At 39.1% G+C, this 23,468-nt stretch overlaps 1 protein-coding gene across 1 annotated transcript in view; it reads left to right on the top strand.

Annotated features, from left to right (window-relative positions):
• LOC102764049 (tomoregulin-1) overlaps positions 1–23,468 on the top strand; it is a 102,317-nt gene that overhangs the window by 51,088 nt on the left and 27,761 nt on the right. Inside the window, exons 3-5 of the mRNA XM_006758601.2 lie at positions 8,117–8,246; positions 12,000–12,026; positions 14,222–14,318. Coding sequence (XP_006758664.1) covers positions 8,117–8,246; positions 12,000–12,026; positions 14,222–14,318 — 254 coding nt within the window. The remainder of the gene's footprint in view (positions 1–8,116; positions 8,247–11,999; positions 12,027–14,221; positions 14,319–23,468) is intronic.

Here is a 23,468-nt window from a genome sequence, read left to right as displayed (position 1 = left end):
AATATATAATATATATATATAAAAGCTTGTAAAATCTCATGAGAATCTACATATAGGTACTGTTTTGATATTTTTAAAAGAGTAATACTATATGCTCATAGTAAACAACTTGAACAATATTTAAGAATATCCTATCCCATGTAATAAAAGTGCAATATGCTAAATGTCTGACCAATCAGTCAGCCAGTTGCTATGATGTGCACTGACCACCAGGGGGCAGATGATCTGACCAGTAGGTTAGCTTGCTGCATCCCTCCCCTGTCAGCCAGCCCCCATCGGCTCCAATTGGGACTGGGTGAGATGGCCCTGATCGCCCCGATCACCAGCCAGGCCGAGGTACCCCACCTGTGCATGAATTTGTGCACCAGGCCTCTAGTACAGTTGTTCTCAACACATAATAACAAGAATAAACTCTGTTTCACGTACCCACAATTGTAAATTTACTTTGACCTCCCCTCCCCCGTGTGTGTGTGTGTGTGTGTGTGTGTGTGTGTGAGCTTTTTATACATCATATCTCTCTCTCTCTCTCTCTCTCTCTCTCTCTCTCTCTTTCTCTCTCCCTCCCTTCCTCTCTAAAATCAATAAAAATATATTTTTAAAAAAGAAAGGAAGCAAAATGTGTTACGCTCAGTTGTTTCTTTTTGTTCATTTGATATGATTGAATTACAATCTGTTTTTTGTATGTTGCTCACAAGATGATTCCTGATTCAGGATTTCAGATGAGACAAAGAAGGAGCTAGAATTTTTTCCCCCAATCATAATCTTGTTCTAATCATACCCACTGTTTCATTGATGAAACAGTTGAATTGGCTGAACTCACATGGCAAAATCTTGTTTTCCCTGTTATGGCAGCAACACAAAAATCAGTTCCTTTTTTTTTAGCCTTAGCTTGGCGGCTTGGAATATGCCCCATGAGTGGTTCGAAGTCAGCCAGAAATTTGGTCTGAGTTTGTATACAGAAGCTGGACTTCCCTCTGATTCTCCTTTCAGGTATTTTCTCTCTCGCTTTTCAGTTGCCCTGAACTCTGACCTCTGGTTCTGCAACCCAGAAAGATTGTAGTTTTTTTTTATTTATTAGTGTTTTAGCTACCCTGTATCAAGAAGACTGGGACTGTTTCTCTCTTTCAATTGTCTTATAATTTCCTTAGATAAATTCCTTGATGTGGAATTGTTGGGTGAATGGGCTGCTTATGTGCAGATTAACATTTTCACCAACAGCAATATATTAGACCGCTTATTTCTCCTGGGCTTGTGGGTAGTAGATTTTGAAGTCCTTTTACATTTTATAAATCTGAAAGACAAAATCATTTTAATTTTTATTTGATAACTAGAGCTATTAAAAATGTTTAATATTTACTGGCTACTTTTTTATGAATTAATATTTCATATTCTTTGCCTATTGTGGGAAGTATTTTCTTTTTCTCTTATAATGGCTTGTAGAGATATATTTATATATATATATATGTGTGTATATATGTGTTGTATACAACTGTTTCGTACATATATATGTATGTGTGTGTACATGATATATAATACATTATTTGAGCACTTATATATTGTTTACTGTGCTGAGCATTTTATTCATTAACTGTTCTGAACATTATATATATGGCAGATGATCTGACCAGTAGGTTAGCTTGCTGCATCCCTCCCCTGTCAGCCAGCCCCCATCGGCTCCAATTGGGACTGGGTGAGATGGCCCTGATCGCCCCGATCACCAGCCAGGCCGAGGTACCCCACCTGTGCATGAATTTGTGCACCAGGCCTCTAGTACAGTTGTTCTCAACCTTCCTAATGCCACGACCCTTTAATACAGTTCCTCATGTTGTGATGACCCCCAACCATAAAATTATTTTCGTTGCTACTTCATAACTGTAATTTTGCTACTGTAAACAATATGTGTAATTATATATGTGTTTTCCGATGGTCTTAGGTGAAAGGGTCATTCGACCCCCAAAGGGGTCACGACCCACAGGTTGAGAACCACTGCTCTAGTAGATGCTATAAAGAAAAATGTCTTCCTTCCATTCCAGACTACCAATTGCTCTTCTCAGAGGCAACATCTATTACTTCTTATATTTCCTTCTAGAAATAGTCTGTCTTATACAAATGTGTCCTTTCTTTCTTTTTTTTTTTCTTCTGCAAAAAGCTTTATTATTTCATTTGGTCCAACGCATGAGAGAGGGCTTCATGGTGGTAAAGAATGGCTAGTAGTTTGGGGAGAGGCTCAGGTAAAAGCAGACACCAAGGGATACAGAGGGGCCCCTCTAAGGCCTCTGGACTCCAAAGCCGCCTCTTCGTGCTTGAGGGTGAGCCTTTCCAGGAGATACTCGCCCAGCCCAGCCTGGGGGCCGGCCGGCCTGCAAATGTGAACCAGGTGGTCGCCCACCTTCTTGATGAGTTTCACCTCTTCACCCGGAAGTGGTTCTCCGGGAAGTCACGGAGGTGAGGTGTGCGGGTAGAACCCAGGGCCAGCAGCTCCAAAAGAGCCTGTTTCAGGTTCCTCTCCAAGGCCAGGGCGGCGTCCATGGCCCTGAGTTTTGCGCACTCATCTGGGGAGGCTTCAGCACGTCCTGGAAGAGAATGTGGCCACTGCGCTGGTTTTGCAACTTTTAAGAGACGCTCAGCGCCCTCGCGCTTCTCTGCCAACTCATGGAAGAAGCAGCCCGCGCCCTCCAGAGCCACATCTCATAGTCGAAATAGAAGCCCAGAGAGAGGTAGGTGTGTGAGGCCCGCAGATGCGGGTTGGCCAGGCGGTTGACCGCAGCCTCTGCCTTGGTGGAATAATTCTGACGAATTTGGGAGCACATGGCTGTTCAGCAGTAAGGAGTGAAGTTATAAAAAAAACACACAAAACGGTGTGTTGGCTGGTCCTGGAGGTGGTTCTGGAGGCGGTTCTGAAGGTGGTGACTGGATAAGACGCAGGGAGAGTAGCCAGAGGCTGGAAGAAGGGGCGTCCCTGGGTCTGTTCTGTCCAAACACTGTTGAAGCAAGAGATGGTTACAGGACCACCCAGGGCACTGCCTAATTTCTCTTTTAAGCACTAAATCACTTAGTAGGTTTACCTTAGAGATCGTTCCTTTTCCATTTAGATTAGAACTCTGTATTTTAAAGAAGTTATCCTGTTGTCATTTTCATTTTTGATAGTATTAAATTTTCACATCATATTTGTCTATTTTTGTCTTGATGATTGTGATGTTCATTCTTTGAAAGTCTTTCCCTGCAACTCTTAAAGACAGTGTTTTTGACCTTTTAAACAAACTTGAACAGCTAGAAAATCCTCTCATCATCTCCCTGAATCCCTTGCATTCTTACTGGTGGCAAAGAAGGAAAGGGAAATAAAAGTTAGGAGTTGAGAGCAGTAGACATTTACCCAGTGCTTGCTTTGTGCTGTGTGCTAGGCTAGATGCTGAGGATATAAGGATGTTTAAGGTTCCTTGCCTTGTAGGAGCAAACTGCCTAAGGGCTTACAGCTGATTTGATCCTGCTGCTGGGCGAACCTTCCTTTGACTACGACTCTGCCTTCTTATAAGCTTATAAATGACTTAGACTCTTGCTAGTTTAAGAACAACGACCTCATAAGCCAGTTGAACATATGAGGGTGCTTTAGCTATATCTTTCAATTCATTAAAAAAACTTGGTTATGATTTAGCATGCTTTCAGTGTTAATATAAGCTTTCAGGGATATCATTGTAACAAAAAATAACAGGATTTTAAATAAAGTCTAATTTTTTTTTTTTTGTCTACAAATAAGAGCTATGATATTTTGCCACATTATGTACACAAGCTGCTTTTATTAATTTGGTAAAAAGAGAAATGATCACTACTGCATCTTTCCATTAAAACTTGGGTAATATATGAAGAGGAGTGCCTATGATGTGTTCCCTGCTTTCTTTCTTCCTCTTTGTTCCAGTCCAAGTCTGAAGATCTGAGAAGCAGGTGAGCCGATAATGTAAGTCTCAGTCTGAGTCAGACACCCGAGAACCAGAAGACTAACCCATGTTCCCATTCGATAGGCAGAGAGAGGGAATTCTTTCTTCCTCCACTATGTCATTCTAGTCAGGCCCTCAGTGGGTTGGATGATCCCACCTATAATGGGGAGGGCACTTAGTTTGCTGATTCAACTGTGAATCTCATCTAGAAACACACTCACAGACACATCCAGAAATAGTGTTTAATCTGGGCAACCTAGGTTCCAGTCAACTGACCCACTAAATCAACCATCACACCATTATTACTTTCTTATTTTCTAAACTACTTCAAAACACTTCCTGCTCAAGAGAAGGTATAATGGAGAGTTCTTTTCCCCAGTAAGGGAGGTGGTGTAGAGGAGGCAGACCTTAGGCTAGAGTCAGTGCCTAAGTCAGGAGTTGCCATGTGAAAATTGCCCACATCCCTTAATTTGCCCATAGCATAAGGAGAGGTTCCTAAGAAAGACCCTTGGAAATGGACTGACCAAGGAATAGCTGGTCTACTTCTCCTATCCTATGCTCACTCCTAGGTATGAGCTTGCTAGGTTGAATTTGAGGGACATTGCTCAGGCTATGTTAAGTCCTCTGTTGCTACCACCAGGTGACATATGACTTGTGTAGTGGTTAGAGTATATCAATTGTGAGGAAATGAGGTCTTCCACTTATTAGCTATGACCCTGGGCCTACTTAAGAGTCAGAAATGATAATAGCAATACCCAAACCAGCTAATGTTTATTGAGAATTTACTGTGGCCAGATATAAATGCTAAAGATGAATATCTTTTATTTAATCTTCATAACATCTTTATTAGATAGATATTATTATAATTACCATTTTCCAGGTGGGGAAAATGGCACTGGTGTTAGCCCATAGTCACATAGATGGTGGACCCAGGATTGGAACTCAACACTTACTTGAGAGCCCAGGCTCTAAGCACTAAGTCATGTGCTTCACAGGATTGTTACGATATTTAAGTTAGCTAGGACATAACTTGTCACTGGTGTTGACTAGATGTAAACTCTTGAATAAGTGTTTGCTATTGCCTTAGAGATTTTCAGCCCTATCAGACTTAATGACCCTTTTTTATAACCAATAATTTGTATTCTGTTTCTTTACTATTCTTTAATGAAATTCATAGATAATGCAACCTACATAAACACATAATTAAAGAAATCAATATAATATATAATTGCAATGTAAAGGAGAAATAAAAAATTTATAGTAAAATAAATTATCCTACTATAAATTATTCAACATGTAAATGCTTGGGCATGATTACAGTAGAAGAAAATACAGTAGTCACATGCTTATATCTATCTACTTGTAATGAATGTTTTCATTTACTAAAGATTAGTGCAATTTTATAGCAGAAATATCTAAAGACAAAAATGTAGAGGTATGGTGGATGCTAGAATAAAAACTAATATTAGGATAAGTTATAGCAGAGCAGCCTTACTTATCTATAGTAAGTCTTGCCATAGTTCCCATATGAATGGCTAGAGAAGCATTCAGAAATTGTATAGTGTGTGTGTCTTTGTTGTGTGGTACTGTTTTTTCCTTTGCAGGACATACATCTAGCTAGCATCCATGGAATCCATCTGCTAAATGACAGTAATGCTCTTTATCATTGTAACAACCAAAAAACCTTTCTGCTAAATGACAGTATCATTCTAACAACCAAAATTCGTTCATAGGGACAGCTATGCCTAGGGAGCGCTATTAACACCTTTGAGAGCACACCATTAAAAAGTCAGTAAGCATTTGTTGAGCAAAGAGTTGGTTGAAAAGTTCATAGAGTTAGCCCTTGACATCTTGGAGCTCATGATCTCCTTTTCCAATTATGCATTGTTTAATTACAAAAAAATATTGACTCCTGCAGACATCATACAAGTTATTATGTACAATTTAGGGGAAGAGAATAGAGGGATATGATTCATGAATATTGGAGCAATAAAGTAAAACTTTAATTTTAATTGAAGTTATTGTAGGAGTCTGCTGATAATGGATAGCATGCAAACTTGCTCATAAAATATTTTATTAGAGATTGTTTTTACCAGTGCTTGACTTGTGGTAGCATGTCATATTTAAGAGTAAACAAATGATAAAAATAAATCTTGTGCATTGGAGAAAAATTGAGGAAAACACAAAATAATAGCAATAAAAAACCATGACAAGTAATCTGAAAAACTTACTGATGTTTTGTTCCAGGATATACTTTATGAATGTTTATTTTTCTAAGTAATTGAGTATATATATATATATATATATATATATAATTTTCTTGCTGTATTTTTACTTATATCATTTTCAAAGTTGCATTTAGTTTTGTGAACTAAATAATACATTTAAAATGGCACAGAATTCTCAGAAGTTTATATATGTGGTATTGTTGCCTGTTTTACATCTAACAATATGTTACCTTTATCTGCCACCCAGTATTCTTTTAAAAGGTAATTCTCAGTGACTGTAATATTAATTACTTGAACAGATATAACATGCTTGATATTGTTTTTACATTTTTTTATACTAATACATTTTTGTTTGAAATTTGAACAAACTCATATATACCTAGAAGGATTGGATGATTGTCAGAGGGAGATGGCTTGGGGGACTGGGTGAAAAAGGTGAAGGGATTAAGAAGTACAAATAGGTAGTTACAAAATAGTCAGGAATGTAAGGTACAGCATAGGGAATATAGTCAATATTGTAATAACTATGTATGGTGACAGGTGAGTACTGGTAGTATCGGGGGAAACACTTTAAAAATTGTGTGTGTGTGTGTGTGTATGTATATATATTTCAGCGATGAAGGGAGAGGGAGAGAAAGGTAGAAACATCAATGATGAGAGAGAATAATCCATCAGCTGCCTCCTGTACACCCCACAGTGTGGATTGAGCCTGCAACCTGGGCCTGTGCGCTGACTGGGACGATTCGAACCCTTACCTCCTGGCTCATAGGTCAGTGGGCAACTACCTGCCATGCCAGCTGGGCTCGGGGGAAACACTTTGTAAAGTATGTGTGTGATTACCTAACCACTATGCTGTACACCTGAAACTGATACAAAATCATATTAACTATAATTGAAAAAATATTGACATGGGCTATAATAAACTTTTGCCTATAATTGTTTCCTTCAGACAGATCCCTAAATATATAATTCTGGATCAGAAACTGCATTCGTTTTTCAAGACTCTTGAAATGTGTTGTTAAATTATGTTCTCGCCCATCAAGATGAAGTTTTTGTTTGTTTAATAGCCAGCTCTGTAAGCTAAAAGTAGTATCTCATTTTATTGATTACTAGTGAAGGTCAGCATTTTTTGTATTTTAATTGGCCATTTGTAATTGTTCTGTAAATTTGTTTTTTGTCCATTTTTTATTAATTTATATAATCTCTTTTTTTTAGCAATGATAATAACTTGTGTCATATATTTTCTCCAGATTTTAAGACTTTGTTGTTTGTGACATTTTTGACATATAGAAGTTTTAAATTGTTTAAAACATACAGGTCTTGTGTCATTTCTTCACCTGTCTTATTTCTACTCATTCTTCAAGGCCCAGTTCACATTTCGCTTTCTCTGAGAAGGCTTTTCTTGAATACTCTAGCTTACAGTAGTAGGTATTAGATATTGCACTTATTGTCTACTCTTTTGATTTAGTACATGCTTTCATATATTATATATTATATATTTCCTATTTGTATGGCGCTTTAACATGATGGAAAGTTCTCAGAACAAAGATCATGTATTTCTTTGTGTCATCTAGCATTTACCTTGGGACTGTACCACGGGTATTGAATAAATGAATTTTGATCGTAATAAAAAGACATTTAATTTTTAGCACTCATTATAAACATTGCCAGCAATTTCCTCTTAAATTATCTCACTGGATCTTTATAGCAAGCATATAAAGTAGATAGGAAAGGGATTTTCATTCTTATTTTTATGGGTGGTTAATAGTTCTTTTCATTATGAATATGCGAAAGGTAGGAGAAAGTAGTCTAACTCTTTTTTTAAACCAAATAAAAGACAAAAACTATTCTGTAGTTAGAAGTGTGTCATACTGCTATGGTATTGCACTCGGGAATACGAAATAAACTATTAATATTCATGCCTATTTCTGATACTTATTTTTGTTTGTTTTGTAGTGCCATACAAATTACATTCCTGTCTGTGCATCAAATGGGGACACATATCAAAATGAATGCTTTCTCAGAAGAGCTGCTTGTAAGCACCAGAAAGAGATAACAGTGGTAGCAAGAGGACCATGCTACTCTGGTATGTTGTGATATTCTTTTGAGTAAATGCAAGAAATGGTTCTGCCATATTTTCTAAAAGGAAGTTTGCAGTCAGAGGTGTATTCCCAGAACTGCCATATGGATTGGTGGGGATTGTGTAGGGAGTAGGGGGCTCTTTTCCTCCATATCATTTTTTTTAACCCCCAGTGGTCATGAATCAACAGTATACTTTTTTTTAATATATATTTTTATTGATGTCAGAGAGGAAGGGAGAGGGCAAGAGAGAGAAACATATCAATGATGAGAGAGAAACATGGATGGGCTGCCTCCTGCACGCCCGATGAGAGAGAATCATTGATTGGCTGCCTCCTGCATGCCCCCCACTGGGGATCGAGCCCACAACCAAGAATCAAACCCATGACCTCTTGGTTCCTGGGCCGATGCTCAACTGCTGAGCCACACCCAGCTGGGCTTCTCAGTATTCTTTTGATGCTTAATGCCTTTTTTTGTGGGGACTTGGCATTTCTTTCACCTGTGGTTTGACTATTAGAATAAGATCTGGGGTGGGACATGATATGAGCCCCATTTTGTTGATTTTTATTTTTTGGTGGGAGGAAGGGGTGGGGAATATTCAGAGAAAGCCATTAGTGGCCTCCCAGGATGTGTCTATTTCCAAGCTGCTCTTTTCCTGTCTTCTTTTTTCTGTCTGTCAACCCTCGTCACCCACCTCCTCCCACTTGTTTATATTTACTTCCTTCCTGAATGGATGGTGGTTTATTTTGGAAAGCATTAATGTAAGTTTCCTACTTGCATTTGTATTTGGGGGCAGTGATGAAGGTAAGGTATTGTAATTAGAATTATTGTATGAAGGTTAGCAGTAAAGATAGAGAACTTATTACAGTGCCTATGTTCAGAGTTATTATTGGGCCTCCATTACATAAGCATGATTGATTGATTGTCCATGTGGTTGATTTTAAACTCCAAAGCCCCCACTTTAAATTACATGGTTGGTCTTTAACCCAAAGACTATTGAATGTGGCAGGTCACACCCTAAGATCTGATGTGGTCAGTACCTTTCCTAAAAAAGACACTTCTAGAAGGTATGACATAGATGACCTTCCAGAAGCTGAGGACAGAGGCCAGACATCTCTTTGGGCAAGGCCAAATTCTTTTCCAGACACTAAATCATTAGGTGCTTGGTGAAATTATTATGTTCTTAGGCCAGTTAACTATCATTTGGTATGATTCTTTTATATGTTGTATTTCAAATACCTAATTTAGAGACCATAAAGTAATATGGAGTTCTCTACAGTCCCCAATTAATCGTGCATTATTTGTGAAGAGTATGTATTTAAGACACCAAATGCTTTAATAAGCAGTGAATGTTAAACATTAGAAGGCAGAGTGGTAACTTGGAAAGAGCACCACATAAGGGTTAAAAAACCTGCCTTTGAAGTAGCTCCAGCTCTTATTCACTGTATGACTTGGACAAGCCCCTTAACCAAACTCGGAGTTTCAAATCGTGAAGTGCGTATCGCCTCTTGGGGTACTTAAATGAGGACTGAATGAGCTCAGCTCTAAGGTACTATATCAATGTTGTTGTTTGCTGGACGGGCCAGTGTTATTCTTGTCCTTTGCTCTTTGATTGGTCCTATTCCCTGTGCTAAAAATAGCATTTTCTTTTGTTTACTTAAAAACTCTTAATGATTTAAGATCGAGGTTAAGCCTTTGCTCCTCTTTGAAATCTTTCTTCCATGCCATCTCCCGGCAGTGTTTGTTCACACTTTGTGCACAAGCCTCACTGTATTTCATTTATCGGACATATCTGTTTCTAGCCAGGTCAGTTGTTTCTCAACTGGAAGGCAGTATGCCCTGCCTAGGGAGGCACATCATAATCCTAGGGATGGGTGGAGTTGTGTGGGCTGGGGAAGGTGTGTGTACAGTGAAAATACAGAGTTCGTCCTCATTAGCAGAGTAGTCATGATGCTCCCAAGCAGTGGCTTGCTGCCCGTGCACAGAAGCCAGTACAAGACATTGGCTTTTGAGAAAAGAAAAGGCTTTATTGGCATGTCCACGGGCAAGGAGGCAAGGCTCAAATCTGTCTCCCCATTGAGGGTTTGGGTTGGAAGTTAATGGGTTAGGGTAGGAGGGGCAGGTTTCAATTGGAGGGCTTTAAGCACTGGATCTTCCTGGACCCTTTGCTTCTGAAAGGATTCCCATGATTGAGTTCAGGTCCAGTCTCAGCTCTTTGGTTGGGGAAGGGGCAGGGAATGTGAAACTTTGGTTCCTGTTTTATTGGTCAGAATTCTCTCCTCTGAATGTGCTACGGCTGCAGGACATAGATTTGTTCTGTTGTTTTTGAAAAACCAACTCGGTATCTGGTTAGACACAGGATAAGACCAGTTTGAACTGGCTCTGCAGTTATAACGATATTTAATTTATTGGGGAATTCTAAATAACACTAAAAGAAGGTATTAGATATTTTATTTTTTAACTTGGACATGGGTTGTAAAAAGATTGGCAGTGATTAAGTATCTCATCGGCTGGGACTGCCTTATTTATCAATTTATTCCTCACATTTACCATGTTGTCTAGCATATATTATATGTACCCAATCAGTGTGGGATAGAAGAAAAAAGGAGTGTTTTCCTGAGAAAATTTTGGTCATAAAAACTATTTTAAATTGAGTTCCCCTCTTCTCTTTTTTTTCCTGCTTTCACTCCTTATTTTCCTTATTACTTAGAGAAGATGTATATATATATATTTTTTTTTGGCTGATCAAAATTGAACGCAATCGAAGACTTTCCATAAAACCCCATGAAGATTTTGCAGTGGGCACTACATAGAAAATGTTTTTCCAATTTCTGCCCGATCTGGGGATTCGATTACTGTCTGAAGGAGCTGGAAGAGAAGCAGCAGTGTTGTTATAGGTGTTGTCTCCCACGCTAGAGAACTGTTTGGAGAGCTGGTGGGTTCCCCAGTATACCCACCCCTGCAGAGTGCTGATAAAGTGGGAGGCTCTTTACAGGCCGTTCCTGCTATTTTACTGCTGGGTGCCGATGATCCTGCAGCATGACTCTCTATCCAGCGTGCTCTGTGCCATATGTTGGCTCTCTTAGGATTATAAAATCAGTATTTTACATTCATTACGTTGTAGCCTGGCTTCTTGCTGGTAACTTTGAGGGAGGCTTTTTCGTTTCACTAGTAACAAGTCTCCCACCTACATCTTGGTGAGATTCCTTCTGGTTACATTTCCTAGAGGAAGTGAATTTCATCAAGAATATGAAAACCGTAACCCTGAGGTTTTTTTTCCTTCTGAACCTTGGGGCGTTTCTTAACCTTTTGGCTTTGGGGTTTTAGCCACAGATTTCATTAAGAAGATATTTGGAGCAAGACCCAACGCTCTTTCTCTCCCTTTCTCATAAAAACAGCTTCTTCCTTATTTCTCTCACGCTTTAGCAAAACCAAAGTTTCCTTCTGCCTTTTAAGTGAGTTCATTAAAATATTTTCTATTTAGCCATTTACTATACAATATTCATTGGTCTGTACTCTGTGCAAGGCCCCTGGATATTTCCTGAATGGGCTACAAAGACGTCTGAGGTATAGATGGTTATGTGTCCAAAGAAAGGTACAAAATAGGTATGTAAGAATGAAGTGGTAGATAGTAAAAAGAAAATGAGAAAAGGGCTACCTGAGAGTGGATATCGCAGTTTGATTTTTGATACGAAAATTCCTGTTTGATGAAATTTCCAGGAAAGGTGTTCATCTCGACTCTTTTCTTTTTCTCTCTCAGATAATGGCTCTGGATCTGGAGAAGGAGGTAAGTTTCAGGGACCTTGTGAAGGGCATTTGTTTTCTTTCACTTTGTAAAATAGCTTTATTGAGCTAAAATTCACATACCATGCAGTCTGCCCATTTAAAGTGTACAATTCAGTGGCTTTTGGTATGTTCACAGAGTTGTACATCACACAGTCAATTTTAGAACATTTTCATTACCCAGGAAAAACTCCCACCCTTAGCCATAACCTCCTCTCCCTCAGTCCCTCTGTCCCCCTTAGCCTGGCATCTTTGTTTCAGGCAGTTATTTTTTCACTAAAGATTTGTTGTTAGATGAAGGGGAAATGTAGCTCCTGTTGAGCTGAGGTTGTTCCAGATTGCCTCTCCTAGGATCACCCCCACAAGTGATTTTAGCTTGGACCAGGGTATTTGTAACTCTCGCACCCCATGCTTACACATTTTTACTCCCAAGGAATTTTCAGGGTATAGGTTTTCAAAAACTCTAGCGTGAGTTGTGTACAGCAAAGAGAAGACTTACGGAACAAACTCTGGTGAATTTAAAGTTTAATTTAAACCATTAAAATGTTCCTGTTTGGCTTTAATTTTATTGTGCAAATATATGAATTATTTCTGCTATAGAAAACTAATGTTTGGGAACAGCCTATAACGAAGTTTACTCTAGGTGATCAGAATTAAGAGTGACTAATCTATCTCAGAGTTTAATGAAGCTGTGATTCTTAATGAATATCCACTGTCTACAAAATAATGTTTGAGGTACTATGGGGATACACTAACAGAAAACTCACTGGTAATGTTCACACTTACACAGATGAAACAAATATAGTGTGATCCTTTCAGCACGATTTAAAACCTTACTCCAGACTTACGCATGTCATAGAATCCTAAAATGTTACGTTTGGTAGGGATTTTAAGTCACCTAGAGAATAGAAGAACTGTCCTGAGGAAGAAGTTCAGGTATGACAGTTTCAGCTTAAAAAAAAAGGTGATTACAGCTGTTGAACAATAGAATTTCATTTAAATGGACATATTTAAGCAGAAACTTCATGATCATGTGTGAAAGGTCAGGTCATAAGTTCCAGATCTTAGAGCTGGAAAGGATTTTAAGAGATCATGTGGTCTAGCCCATGTGGTCAGACATTAATTAGGAAACTGTCCTCATTATTATATTGAAGAAATGGAAGTTGATCACAGATATTGGGTGTCTTGCCCTGTGGATGTAAACTGAATTGAGTTGAAAGGCTGAGAGGTTTGCTCAGATTAATACACGAAAATATGCGAGCTCCAGGTGACTGTGTAATTTCTAGATCTCATGATGTTTCTGGGCCTTAGATATACTTAGGATTATGGTCCCTGAAATCTGTTTGGGAGTGTTCATGAGAATCTGGGCTTAAAATATAGGCAGACACTAAAAATTGGAAGTTTTATCAAAAGGGCACCTTAGGTTTGGGTACTTTCCTTTTAATACCTTTTTACTGATTGACATGCCTTGAATAAGGTGTTTTTTTTCCCAAACCAGATTGGGAAATTCCTTGAGTAAAGAGTAAATTGGCCTCAAAATGAATCTCTCTGTCCAGTTTGAGATCATTAGGATAGGGTCCACTCAAATTGAGACCCAGAAATATAGGGCTCCCTAAAATGTGGGATGTGAGCTGAATTGGGGTCTGGTGGTAGTTATTGTTTTTTTTGAGATGAATCATGGGATTCCCACACACTTCTGTATTCTGGGTGTTTTTGGCTATGCTAAGTGGCAAAGCAGAAAAAGGGGCACATCCTTTGTAAAGTGACGCCCTTTCCTTTTTGGAATTTGAGGATTTTTTTAAAAACTCTGGAATTAGTTGCTATGTAGTTAGAAAGGCAATTTCAATAGAGTAATCACTGGACTAAAATTATTGCTCATGTTTTTTTCCCTCTCTCTTAAATAATGTTATATGGTAATTCTTGTAAAGGGAACTAATTATTAAAACCTACTGTATTGCTCCTTTGTGCATAATTTAGCGGATTATTTTGACAGCACCAATACTTGCTTTTCTCACAGAATATGTTGTACTCAGTATTGGCAACCTTCTTGGACTTTATCGTTAATAGATTTTGGAAGTAATTGTTTTTAAGAGCTGGGGTACCTTTCCCCCAGAAATAGAATATTTGCTGCGAAATATGAAGCATACCTGGGAAGGATCCTAAATCTTGGTTGAAAATTTAATTTTTCTTTTTAAACAGAAGAGGAAGGGTCAGGAGCAGAAGTTCACAGAAAACACTCCAAGTGTGGACCTTGCAAATATAAAGCTGAGTGTGATGAAGATGCAGAAAACGTTGGGTGAGTTGACTGAGGAAAAGGGATAAACTTATGTGGAGGGTTTTGTTTGTTTGTTTGTTTGTTTATTTTTAAATTATGTTATAGGAAGGTATCATTTAACCTGCTTCTGTATATTTTATGTGTGCCTTTTATTTTATTTTTCTGTGTAATGCTAGTCTATTGACTTCTCTCTTTAGTTGATATAATGCTGTAGTTATTCAAGTCAGTTTAAATGTTATATTTTAGAAAGAAAATCCATTTATAATATTTTTTTGGTTTTACCTCTGTCTTTTTTTTTCATTGATAATTTTATACCAAAGGCTAAAGCAGAAGTACTCTTATTCTAAATTATCCTACTATACTTTCAAATAGTGTCAATACTAGTTCATTCTTACCTTGAATTTTTACACAAAAATTTTTAAGGATATTTTCATGTATTAAAAATTCCAAAACCGCTTCAAAATTTTAGATGATAGTAAGTAAATATTTTATATAAGTAAAACTTATGTATAGAAATCCCAGTTGCACAGACTGACATTATATTGTTTTATTTTTTCACTCATGTTCAGCCTGGGTAGCATTGTCCGATTTTCCATTCATTTCCTGTAAGAAGCGGTGTTGTTTGGTGGAGTAGTAACAATTAATCATCAACACAGTCATGTCTGTCTCTTCCTTTCATCAGGTTGCTGTTTATTCCCAGCCTCAACCTTCTTTTATTTCCCTGTGGTGCTTGCCTTTTTTATGGTTGATTCTAAAAGCCTTACTGCCGACTCCAGGACCTTAGAGCACAAATGGATCTTCCCTGCTTCAATTTACCCTTAGTGCATATTTTAAAATACTTATAGAGATTTACTCATTCTCTCTTACTCATGTGTATTTTTTTGCTGTGTATTTTTCAGTCCTGTGCCTTATTCAGCCTTAAATGCATATTCAAGCCTTTCACTGAGTAGTAGTAATATGCATTAATTAGCACTAATGCCCAAAGTGAGTTTTACAAGTCAGGATAACACCATTTTAGACATTATATAATGTCAAAATCAGCTATTTGGATGGGACTTGGTAAAATTAATGTCTGATAATGTACTTGGAATGTATTTCAAAATAGGTGAGGATTGGCAAAAGACCAGTAAGTGCAGTAAAAAGTGAATTCACCAAAGCCCGAATTTGCTGTTTCTGCACGCTGGTCACTTGGATTGACGAAGTAGATATCAGTCCAAAGATAAGAGAGAAATGAGTAATATGGACTTGCAGAAAGAACAGATAATAGATATTACACTCTCTTCTTCTCATTTTGTATTAATAATATGGCATGATGAAACACCATTGTGTGTGTGTGTGTGTGTGTGTGTGTGTACAGATTTAGTTCTTTTTGGTGTTTTTCCTCAGGACTGTTTTATAATAGTGTCCAGAGTCAAAATAGTTGTCCGTGATTGATTGGCTTGGTCTATTGATCTGTTTTTATTCCTTTGACAGTATCTCTCTTCAGTCCTATTTCGTACATTTTTTCTGCTCTCATTTTTCACCCCTAAATTGAAAGAGATCTTGGGCTTAGAAGTGGAACAGATTCCATCTAGTCTCAGAGGTGGCCCCAAATGTGACATCCGCACGGTGACATTCTCATCTTTCTATGAACACCTCCCTGTGATATAATGGGTAGTCTGTGCCCAATCAAGGCAATCCTGTTGTATGTACTGAATCAATTTTGTGTGTTCTATTTATTTGAGAACTTGCAACCACTGTTCTTGCAGAAACAGACTCTCAGCGTAAGGCAGTGGGCACAGACTAGGGGAGGGCTTCCCAGCAATGAACATGCAGACTAAGGAACCAACACACACTGGGACGGGCAGCTTTGTCCAGGCCAAGAGGTGATGTAATCACCGGGGAAAACATGAAGGAACAAATTGGTTCCTCTACCTACACAGTAAGTGATTAAGCAACAGTGGTTGTTCCTACCATGGAAGGAGACAAAAATAAATGTTAGGGGCGTCTAATCTTTTAGTCTATAAAACATTTATTGATTGTGGTCGAGTTTAACCATTTATATGTATCTCAGTGATGACTGTGATTTTAAAAAATTCTACTTTTAAATGGGTCATGGTACCAAGAAAGATATATACAGTTATTATAACTACTTCAAGGTCCTTTCTATATGCTTTTCTATATGAATACTATTCTATACGAATAGTAACATTTGTCTGAAGGTATTTTGACCCAGCTATCTAGACCTTTTGGGTATAGAAAACTGAGATGCTGAAATATGGCATTAGCCAGCGTGCCTTGACTTTTATGTAAAAAACCTATTATTTATTAAGAAGGTGTTATATAATTTTTTATTAAAAGATAACATTTTATTTATTAAATACAAGGTCTGAGTTATAAACCACATATTCCTTTCATGACTTAATTATTATAAATTCTACCAGAATCAGAGAATGTTAAGGTTGAATAGGATTTTGACATTTATTTTCTAATTGAATCCTCTCACTTTACAGATGAGAAAATTGAGGACTGAAGTCAGAGGGTTTTGTAGGGCGGATTCTCCTAAGTTCTAGGACAGTGTGTTTCTTACATCTACTTCCCTGTATTTGTCTGTTTTATCCCTAGAATGAAAGCTATTATCTTTTTCCTACTTCATAGACTGATGCTTAATGACTTTTTAAACGTTATACTTAAAAATATGTTTTTATTGATTTTTTTTAGAGAGAGAGAGAGGGAGGAAGGGAGAAGGAAAGAGAAACATTGATGAGAGAGAATCATTGGTTGGCTCCTCTTATACACCCCCTACTGGGGATTGAGCCCTCAACCCTGGCATGTGGTGACCTCTTGGTTCCTAGGTCAGTGCCAACTGCTGAGCTACACAGGGGCTGGGCTGCTTGATGACTTTTTAAAAATAATGCCCTCTTCTTCAGCCTCGTCCCAGCTATGAATACAGTATGTCCTTATCACCTCCTCGTCACTCTGAGTACTAGGTGCTTTAAAATTTTTGTTTAGTTTTTATCTAGACCACCATACGCCAGTTTATCGATTTGCTTATCAGTGAATTTCAGACGTTTTGACCACAACTCCATTTATACTGTGACCCAGCACTGGTATACACATACACATGGTAATAATGCATATTAAGTAAAACAAAATTCTATGAAATATTACATGCAGTGCACTTTAATATTTCTATCCTATTAACAATTGCTGGTAGTGATTCACTAAATTGACTTCATAATCCACTAGTGACTATGACCTTCCGTTTGAAAAATATTGCTCTATAACTATAATAGGTATGATATTTCATGTCATACTTTCAGATATGGGTATTCATTTCAAATGTTTTATACTTTCTCATTTTGAAATGTCTTCCCTGTCAGAAGAGTTGTTATATAACCTATCTGGTTTCCCAAGGGCAGCTAAACTCTTTCTCTTGCTTTAGAAATCTTTTTCTCTTTATCTTGATCATAGTTTTTTAAAAATCTGGCATTTGGCAAGAGGGGATAAATGGTACCTTGTTGATTTTCTGGTGGTAAGAGAAGAGCTAATTTTTTATTTAGCCATTTAAATGGAAATTGGTTTAAGTGTATTGTCATCTCAAACAGAGTGTACAGAACATATTTCAACAACATTAGTGTTTAGACGTTGTTACATAAATTACTTTTAGCTCCTTAAGGTGGGTAGGGCAAGGAAGCATTATCCAGGCTTTACAGGTGAGGCTGAATTGCTTGTAGCTAAGCAGCAAAACCACTGTGCTGTTCATACACGTGTTTACCATACTGTTCTCAGGGGCCACTGGTGTTCTCAGTAACAGTTTGTTTCACCCCTACGCCTAAAGAGCCATTCTGCTTTGTGTTTTGAGTTCTTACATAGTTTCTTTTTAAATATATCTTATTGATTTTTTACAGAGAGGAAAGGAGAGGGATAGAGAGTTAGCAACATCGATCAACTGCCTCCTGCACACCCTTCACTGGGGATGTGCCTGCAACCAAGGTACATGCCCTTGACCGGAATCGAACCTGGGACCCTTTAGTCCACAGGCTGACACTCTATCCACTGAGCCAAACTGGTCAGGGCACTTACATAGTTTTTAAAAAATAATTTTTCTTCTCCAGTAGGACTCTTAGCTTCTAGGTCTGTCAGTGTGCCTTGCCAGTGGGCCTGACTGTAGATGGCCCCAACTCTTTTTTTTTATTTTTAGATTAGAACCTCCTTCAACTTTATTATTTTTAAAAATATATTTTTATTGATTTCAGACAGGAAGGTGCGGGGGGGAGAGGGAGAGAGAGGGAGAGTGAGAGAGAGGGAGAGAGAGATACATACATCAAGGCTGCCTCCCCAATGGGGATCAAGCCCACAACCCAGGCATGTGCCATGACCGGAAATTGAACCATGACCTCCTGGTTCATAGGTCCAAGCTGGCCAGGCAGCTCCAACTCTTAACTTGCTTCTTCACTTCTCTCGCATAAGAAACAAAATGCATGTAGGAACTGTAGCCAATGTAAGAAGAAATTCTAAATGTAAAATCAGAGTAAATAGGTCCTTGAGTGAAATGCAGAAACTTTACTCATTGCATGTATTTTATCTCTCTTGTCTGCTTGGTGGCTATTTTAAATTTTTATAGTTTGAACTAGAGGCCTGGTGCTCGTGTACCAGTGGGGTCCCTCAGCCTGACCTGTGCCCTCTCACAATCCGGACCCTTCGGGGTATGTTGGACTGCCGGTTTTGGCCCCATGCCTGTGTGCAAAGTGGCAGGCGGCCGGGGAAGAGCCCGAGCTCGGGCGGGGCGGGGCGCAGTATCGTTCCTGCGTTCCTGTTCATCCCAACTCTGCTGCGCCTGCTGCTGCCACCGTCATGGAGGTGGGAGAGGCGCGTGCCACCACAGCTGTGCTTGCCAGCCTTGAGCCCTGCATCTGGTGCTGTCAGTCAGCTGAGGGGTGCTCCCATTGTGGGAGTGCACTGACCACCATGGGGAAGCTCCTGCATTGTATGTCTGCCACCTGGTGGTCAGTGCATGTCATAGTGACCGGTTGTTTGGTCATTTGGTTGCTTAGGCTTTTATATATATAGATAGATTATTTTTGCTTCTGAGAGGCTTCCTCCCACCCCTTCTTCCTGAAGCACTGTCTCTCCAGTGGCATTATGGGCTCTGCATGGGTTTGTGATGGATATCCTCATTCATGCTTAGCTTTTGAATCGATATGTATGGTGAGGAGGTTGAGCTTCCCAGAAATTTGACTCCCGCATGGGTGAGGTTTCAGTATCCCATTGTGACTTTTGTGAAATGTAGAGGATCGACTTTGTACTTAGGCTTAAAAGTTGAAGTACCTGTTTTACAGGAAGTTATGTTTCTTAAATCACATATTCTTAGGAATCAAACCCCGTCTTTATCTAAACCGTGTTTCTAATCTGAGGTTATTGTTGCAAGATAGCCGTCAGCTGTTATCTGGATGGTGGGCCAGGTAATCATAGAACTCCTTCACATCAGTGTCTTTTAAATACCTGACCTAAATCCCTGCCCAGGACTGGGTTGAGCAATCTGTGGATTCATCAGGCATAATGTCAGTGCAGGTGAGTCATAAAAATCCTCAAATTATTTCTTTGAACTTGCCTGTGATGTGCTTTATGGAAATAGTTCCTGCTCTTCTGCCTCTTTGATGTCAGTCTCTTTGGAGAGGCTGTTTCCCTTTTTGCCCTTGAGTGATGGAAGAGCGCCGAGTTGCTCAGAGAATCATGAATGTGTGCAGCATGACCGGCAGCCTTGATAAGCAGTTCACCCACCTGCTGGACATCGCTGTCAATTTTGGGTGCCATGTTCTGTTTTTGATGCAGATTGCTGGTCAGTCTCACAATCTGATCGAGTCTCTCTCTCTGTCAGGAGGTGCAAGGAAATCTTTTCCCTTGTTCACACACAGAGAGGAATGCTTTATATACATCTGTGTCCTTCATCATGCCCTCGTTTCTGGAAACCACATATGCTTCTTAAAAAAAGAAACAAAGAAGTAAATTTTCTGCCATTATCTACTCGTCTATTCTTATTCCCTCCTAATCAAAGATAACTATAATTTTCATCATTGAACATTGCCTTACTCTGGATCCATAGAATAGTAGACTTTTAAAACTACTTACATTTAATAAATTCCTATGGTGGCCCCTTAGATTGTAATGGAAAAATAACTGTATGCTGCTCTTTTCCTCCTGATAACAGGAAATAAACACTACCAAACTTTACTTTATACTAAGTGTAAGTTGGATGTTAGCAATGACAGTCTCCTTTGTCCAGAAATAGTCCCTGGAGCTCTCCACAGCTGCAGGAAAGGTTTCCTTTGAGAGGTTTACTTTTAAGATGCAGAACACCATATCCCTGTGACCTCTTGCTCTGTTTTCCAAATGCTGTTCCCCTTGATACATACTACTTTGCCTCTGTTATTTCTTTTGTCTGGAGTCCCATCCCCATTTTTTCTGCTTGTTTCTACTCTTCCTTCCAGACGTGGATGGAGCATGACTTGGGTCCGAATCAGCACCTCTTCTTGGAAGCCCCCCCTTGCTCTGTCCCCCAGGCCCTGTGAGTTAGGTGACTGTATTCAGTGCTCCTCCTCGGTCTTGAGAAACAACCTCTGGATAGCAGTTACTATACTGCTGGGAGCACTAGCAGATTGTAGGCTCCCTGAGGACAGGGACTTTGTCTTGCTGATTTCTCTACTGGATGAATTTGCCAGGAGGCTGGGTACCTTAGGGGCCCTCCGTAGGTCTTTAGTGAACACATGGCAGTTCACACTAGGGCTTCATTATGCTCCACACAGGGTTGTTTGGAGGATTTACTAAAATGTGTGAAAGAGACTAGTATTGTGCTGAGTCTGTCACAGGTTTCATTAGGTATTTGTTAAGTCTGAATAACTTCACATGAATTATTTTAAGCCATTGTTTTCTCACCTGCTAAAATAAACTTACCCTGTCGAGAAGGAATGGCACTTTCTATGTAGAGTAAGGAGAAAGGAAGGGGAAGGATAGATATTTTTCAATAATAATAAAACCTTTCAGATGTGCATAGTATTTGATGACTTCAAAAGACTTTTCCCAAAAGCTTATTTGATTCTTTCACCAGTGTTATGAGGTATTACCCCTATTTTAGAGGCGAGGAGTTGTGACTTGCCAACATCATAGAGCTAACACATAGAAGTCATTGAAGCATTTCTTTATGTATGCCTTCATGAAATTCACAATGTTAGGAATTCAAAAACTTGAAGAGACCTTACACTAATAGGTCTGTTTTTCCAGCCTCCCAGTTGTCTGTGCTAGAGGCAGTCACTGCAACCTGTTTCTTATTTAATCTCCCAGAGATTTTATGCATGTACAAGCAAATATATACGTCTTCTCTTTCTTGTCTTTTTTCAAGCTGTTGACAGTACACTATATCCTTTATTTAAAACTTTTGTTGTAAAATCTACATTGCGTACAGACGTGTTTAAAATACAAAAGTTAAGGAATACTACACCTATTAACACCTTGTGTACAAAATCGAACATTGCCGGATTACCAGTGTGAAGCATTAACCCAGCCATGGAAAAAGCAAGGGCAGTATGGCCACTGGCACATGAACGCTTGCTGAAGGTACATGGAACAGTCTTTGGGTCAGAGCTGGCTTTCAACTTCCCGGAGAGTTTACAAGATTCCTTTCTTAGGAAGTCGGTGGGCAAGACCATGAGGGAGTCATGGGAACATAGGGCTCTGTATAGTTGAGACACCTGTCAGGATTCGAGCGTCACCAGGGATGGACGACTGGCAGAAACGCCTTCAGAGAGTGGGCTGTTGTGTGTTTTCTACTTCTAATCTCATCATGGCCGACTTCCAGGTCTCGGGAGTATCGGTTGAGTGCACTCATTTGGTTCATAGAGGGGAGTCTAGGAACTTCATTACTACACGACCAAGACAAGTTAAATACAGATCAGACTCTGGACCAGGGTTACCTGGGCATTCTGTCCTCTGGCTAAAAAGAGGACCCAGTGGCCTTAGGCGTCTTGGTAATGGCAGCCAGCCACACGACTGTCTACAGAGCTACAGAGGGAAAGTATTTCAGTGTGGACTGGCTGCTCTTTCCATCATGTATGTAGTTGTCTTCTCAGAGTCTTCCTTTTAATGAATGTCTTTTCCATCAACAATCAATTCTCCAATTCTGTACAAACTGGATGTCCTATAATTAATTTCATTTCAGTCCTCACTTGGAGTTCGCATAGACCCTGCAGGTGAAGGGCTCAGACCCACGAGACTGTCTCCACTTTAGACACTAGTCACAAATGAGGCCTCTTGCACTTCTGCCCAGCATACTATTAATTTGGAGACATCCCCTACGTTCGATAATTTGCCAAAATGACTCAAATGATTATCGGAACTCAGGAAAGAGCTATGAGTCATCTCCTTAGCATACAAGAGACTCTGCTATCACTGAGAAAGAATGTTTAGGAACTCCAAGCCAGGAACAAAGTATATTTTTTGTTATACCACAAGTATCATCTTATAAATTCCTTTATGTCACCCCTATATAGGATACTCTGAGGTTGGGGTTTTTTTTGGTAATTTTTGCCTTTAACTTCTTGGTTTTACTCTCTCATTTTAGTATATCCTTCTGTAGCTTCTTGAGAAAGGGTACAAGATATTTGAAAATATTTTTCACCTACAGCTAATACTGTAACTCAGCAAGTGCATGATTCTAGCTGGGAGGTCATTTTCCCTCAGAATTGTGAAAGCATTGTTCTATTGTCTTCTAGCACCCAGTGTTGCTGTTGAAGTCAGAAGCCATTCTGATTTCTGACCCTTTGTGTATGATTTGTTTTCTCTCTCAGACCATCTTCTTTTGGTCCCCAATGTCAAGAAATTTCACAACATTATGCCCTTTCCTAGAAACTTCGTGACTTTGGACTTGTGAAATCTTCTAGTTTATTCTTTGATGATTTTCTTGCATCTCTTTTTTATTTCTGGTACTTCTGTTATTTGGATGTTGGACAGTCTAGATTAGTCCTTTCTCTTTTCTCTCCTATTTTCTTTCTTTTTTTTCCCCAAAATATATTTTATTGATTTTTTACAGAGAGGAGGGGAAAAGGGATAGAGAGTTAGAAACATCATTGAGAGAGAAACATCGATCAGCTGCCTCCTGCACACACCGCCCCCCCCCCCACCCCCCCGGGGCCCCCC

The sequence above is a fragment of the Myotis davidii genome, unplaced genomic scaffold (assembly GCF_000327345.1).
Source record: "Myotis davidii unplaced genomic scaffold, ASM32734v1 scaffold534, whole genome shotgun sequence".
In the NCBI taxonomy this organism is placed as follows: Eukaryota; Metazoa; Chordata; class Mammalia; order Chiroptera; family Vespertilionidae; genus Myotis; species Myotis davidii.
This window is presented reverse-complemented; position numbering and strand designations above follow the sequence as displayed.